The sequence below is a fragment of the Selaginella moellendorffii genome, unplaced genomic scaffold (assembly GCF_000143415.4).
Source record: "Selaginella moellendorffii unplaced genomic scaffold, v1.0 SELMOscaffold_16, whole genome shotgun sequence".
Classification (NCBI taxonomy): domain Eukaryota; kingdom Viridiplantae; phylum Streptophyta; class Lycopodiopsida; order Selaginellales; family Selaginellaceae; genus Selaginella; species Selaginella moellendorffii.
Window position 1 is genome coordinate 135,183 of NW_003314277.1, and position 4,749 is coordinate 139,931.

A 4,749-nucleotide genomic window follows, 5' to 3' on the forward strand; every position below is an offset into this window, starting at 1 on the left:
AAAGCGGCATCAAAAATTACTCGAGACGGCACTGCAGCTTGATGCTGCAGGTCACTCTAGAGCATCCCCTGGTAAATTCCTCCTGGGTGAGCTTCTTTTCGAGATCCAAAGGCACGGCAGCGCTTACGGCAGTCTCAAAGGAAGTACGCGGGCATGGCTCCTCACGGCTTTGCTCTCCAACTTACTCGCGCGATTCTCTCCAAAGCCCGGAGAGCTCATCGACGGAGAACCACGGAAGTACAAAGCCAAAGCCACCTCCGCTCGCTGCGAGCAGGAGCTTAACGACGTGATCAAATGCCACACTCACGATTTCAAGCTAGACAAGAGTCTTCCCAGCGCTGTTCTTGTGGTGGTGCAAGGCGGGAGGGACGAAACCAAGTGGCCGGACTGCATGTACCAGGCACTGAGCCAGACGGGCATGGGGGCAGCGATCAGGAACTCGTCGGCAAACAGGCTCCACTGCCTGGTGCTCGGCGATGGCTGGTGGGGCTGTGCAGAGATCCATCCTCTCGGCTACGTGATGGTCAAGCCTGGCAAGCCCGGAAACAAGATCTCGAGCAGCAGCGTCAAGGAATTCAGACGTCAGCTTGAATCCAAAGGGACGATCAAAAGCGGTAGTGCCAAGCTCCTCTGGGAGAGCTTCCAGCGCTATCCAGACAAGAAGAGCTTGTTGGTGGAGCTGGAGGAACGAGTGAGGCTGCGAACCGAGGAGGCGGCCAGGGCACTCAACGCCAGGCTCGTTTTCGACAAGATTGTGCACAACGAGGATATCGAACGCAGCTTCTCGCCTGTGACTGAGAAGAGAAGACTGCTGCTCGTAGGAGCGATTGTTTGTGACAGCACGGTCTACGAGAGCAGCATTCTGAGCTTCCCGGTGGCGCACAAGGTAAGCGCCAATGACAAGCTTCTTGTTTCGGGTCTCCTCCGGATGTTTTTTGGCAACCGGGTGCTGCACTGGACGCTCCCCGGGATCCAGACACTGGTTGCCACACGCGACAAAGAGCTTAAAGAAAGAGTGAATGGCGTGCTAATGCCGTAGACTTTGTTACGTTGGCGTAGAGTTTCGTGCTGCCGAGAATCGATAGCCATGAACAATTGAACAACCATCACGACGAAATGGTCGAAGTTTGAGATCTTGCTTAGAACTAGGAGACCATCATGTTGGCTGCAAGGACATAACCAGTAGCTCCTCTCGGATCCTTGTCAATGACATTCTTGGCAACGAAATTCCCAAACTCAACGGAGGATCTGTAGCTCCTACATGCCCCCAAGAGGCACTTCCAGTCCACAGTCTCGGGCTCGAAGGGCATGGTTTTGAGCAGCTCCTGGGCAGAATGCAAATACCCGGCTCTCCCCAAGACATCGATCATGCACCGAAAGTGGAGCTTCACGGGCTGTACATGGAAGTCCATCTCTATCGACACGAAGCAAGATCTTGCCGCGTAGACGCTGCCAACGTGGCTGCATGCCACGAGCGCACAGCCAAAGCATCCATCCACGGACACGTCCATGGCGTTCATGGAGTGGAAAACGTATAGTGCCTCGTCGGACCTGCCGTTCTGTGCGTAAGCTGCAAGCAGTGTGGTCCATGCAACCACGTCCCTTTCGGGCATACGCAAGAACAAGGACCCGCAACGACAAAAATGCCCATTAAGGGCAAATGCGGTCATAAAAGCAGTCCACGACACCAAATCATGATTTGTACCACTTTCAAACAGATATTTGGCTTCTACTACACATCCATTTTCCGCAAACGCGCTGAACATTGCTGTTTTTATTTCAGTGCTCTCAATATGTGCAGCTCTGGAAAATTGTCTTGCCTCGTCTAGGTGCCCCATTCGGCGTATGCAGAAATTAATGCGCATAATGGTACAGTGTTTTGCTCCGGCGTAGTTTCAAAATAGATTCTCGCTTCCTCCAATTGGCCCCTGCAAGCAAGAAACGATACCACAATATTCCAGGATACCATATTTTTGAAAAGGTCCATGACTCGCTCAAAATCCCCATTCGTGGCATATGCAGTCAAAAGTATGTTCCACGTTACAATATCTTTTTCCAAAATATAATTGATCATGATTTAATTGCTGCATTCTATTAGCTTTCGCCAAGGCTGCTAGCACAGCATTGCATGCCAAAGTGTTCCAATACGGCATGCAATACAGCAATCGTAAGGATTCTTCCAAATACCCATACTGGGCAGCTGCGACAACTATGGTTGTCCACGACACTATATCTTTCCATGGCATCCGGTTAAATATTTTTTTTGCCTGATCTAGGTGGTCATTGTTACTATACGCAGCCAAGTAAGCATTCCATGCCACGAGGTCGTGCTCTGGCATCTGTAGAAAGATACTTTGAGCATATTCTGGTTATCCGGCGTCGGCAGATGCTCTGACCATGGAAGTCCACGAGGCTAGATTGCCCTCCGGCATGTCCTCAAACACGAGCTTGGCAGCATCTAATTTGCCGCAGTCTAAGTAGAGACCCAGCATTGTGTTCCAAGAAACTAATTCCTCTGGGGCATGTTCTCCCAAACCTTTTGGGCATCATTTGGCATGGCCATTGCGGAATCTCTCGGCCTGGTTTGCGAGCCGGATCGTGGCGTACGCCGCAAGCAAAGTATTGAAGCATACAAGATCTCGTTCGGGCATCATCTCAAAGATATGCTCTGCTAGAGAGAGCGAGCCGGCTCGAGCGTACGCTGCGAGCATCGCAGTCCACGGCACAAGATTGTGCAAAGGCATAAGATGAAGCAGTTCTCGGGCGCTATCAAGATGCCCAGCTTGGGCATAAGCAGAGATAATGGTGGACCATGAAATGAGATTCGGCTGAGGTATGCTCTCAAAGGTTTGATGGGCTAAATCTAGCAATTGGTATCGTGAACATGCCGCGAGAATTGCATTACAGCATGCAGTATCTAGCTGAGGCATTCTTTCGAAGCCATGTTTCGCGTCCAGCAATTGCCCTTTCCTGGCATAATCACAGATCGTAACCGTGCTCGATGATATAGAGGCCATTTTATCGCATTGTTTTTGCCACGCCTTGTGTGCAAGGTATGTAGCTTTCCATTGACGTGAAAAATGGCTGTTTCACATAGTAAGTTGTTATTACGGTTTAAGCATGATGAATCATTCTTATACACATATTTATAATGTATTATTGAATAGGTAGTCGATTTGGTTCTGGTAGCGCATTAAAATGGTGTCCCTGCGAAGCTTCGTTGTCGGTGTCAATAGCCCATTCTCCATCTGAAAAAGATACAACCCATTTCAGCCAGTTAAATTTACTGTGAATGGTTCATTCACGATGACAAAGGGCCCAATCTGGAAAGAACAACTTGACGTACTGCACATAGAATCCAAACATATTAGATGTAGCCGAAGAGCTCCCGTATATGATATACGGGAGCGTATATCATACCATCTTTGAAGTTCTTCTCGAACCAAACTCTTCAAATCATTTGCAGATGTGGCTGCTGTATCCTTGCTTGCAACTATCAGTGCTCCAAGGCGCCTTTGGTCCTGTACAGACAGCAAAAGTACGTTAGATGAATCTCACAAAACAAAACCAAGGAATACAAAGTACCTGACCGACAACCATGATTTGATCAATAAGACTGCTTTGCAGTGCTGCCTCTTCAATCTCTGTTGGCTCCACATTCTCGCCTGAAAAATGATTCTCATGAATACTTGAGAAAAGCAAACGCTTACACCATAACCTGTTGAGAGAACACTAGTTTCTTTTGCACGCCCCTCCAAGACTAACATTCCTCCACATTTTCTAGCAGCGCCAGTTTTCCACACTGGGGCGACCCAGCCAAGATCACCCGTGTCAAGCCAGCCATCACCGTCTATGGCTTTTTGTGTTGCATCGGGATTCTACGCGACAACAAAACTGAGCGAGATGTGATGCAAGAGTGAAACTCGAAAGCAATGGACCACGAACCATCACTATTCCTTTGTTTCCATTAGTCAAGGTTTTCCTGCTTTCGGGATCCCCAAGAAGTTAGAACGAGAGCATGCGCAGCACCACAACGCACAGCACTAACAGCTCCCAAAAGGACGGAGCCGCGTCCTCCTGTTGTGAATGGTTATGGATTGACAGAGTCCTCTCCCGTAGTGTCAACTCGAGCTTTTTCCGACAATGTAAGTTCTATTCGAGCTGCTCACACAGAGACTCCAACATGATTATGTTTTCTTGCTCTCAGGTTCTCGGAACAGTTGGAATGCCTCTTCCAGAAACTGAAGTAAAAATTGTTGCTCTCGCTGCTCGTTTTCAAGTTCTGGAAGCGCGCCAAAGGGATGACGAGTTTTCGCGCAGCGACGACAATCCACACTCACAGCTTTCACGCAGCCCAGCAGGGAGTGCTCGTTTTGCTGCATCCACATCATCAAGACAAGTAAGCATTTTCCATGGCTGGAAACCAGGTTTCCAAGCGCTTGGAGGTTGTCTCTGAGCTCCTTATCGCAAGCTCAATCCAGGAGTCGCGCATGGCCATGGCTTGTCTTGGTTATGGCCGCTACCCAGCTATACAGTGTTTGCTCATGATCTTGCTTCAGCAGCAGAGTCATGACGATGGTGTGCTCAACAGGTCCAATGAGGTAAGCTTTCTCGCGTACGCTGGTAAAGCACACAAGAGAAGCCAAGTGTACATTCCTCGACCTCAATCAAGATATATCGGGCTCACAACTCTACGGCTAAGACTTTATGCCTCTGCAGCGTCAATCGGTGATCATCAAGGGATCATGG

At 49.2% G+C, this 4,749-nt stretch overlaps 2 protein-coding genes across 2 annotated transcripts; both read right to left on the bottom strand.

Moving 5' to 3' along the window:
- Positions 1-1,145: 1,145 nt before the first annotated feature.
- LOC112346652 (pentatricopeptide repeat-containing protein At4g02750-like) lies at positions 1,146-1,766 on the bottom strand. The gene has a single exon (XM_024676132.1). It carries the CDS (start codon positions 1,764-1,766, stop codon positions 1,146-1,148), a length of 621 nt encoding a protein of 206 aa, XP_024531900.1.
- A 1,319-nt stretch (positions 1,767-3,085) lies between these two features.
- Positions 3,086-3,910, bottom strand: LOC112346633 (long-chain-fatty-acid--[acyl-carrier-protein] ligase AEE15, chloroplastic-like). Its single transcript, XM_024676050.1, has 5 exons — positions 3,719-3,910; positions 3,586-3,665; positions 3,421-3,521; positions 3,288-3,345; positions 3,086-3,248 (listed from the first exon to the last, which is right to left on the bottom strand). Exons 1-5 carry the CDS (start codon positions 3,765-3,767, stop codon positions 3,147-3,149), a joined length of 390 nt encoding a protein of 129 aa, XP_024531818.1. The 5' UTR covers positions 3,768-3,910; the 3' UTR covers positions 3,086-3,146.
- Positions 3,911-4,749: the final 839 nt, after the last annotated feature.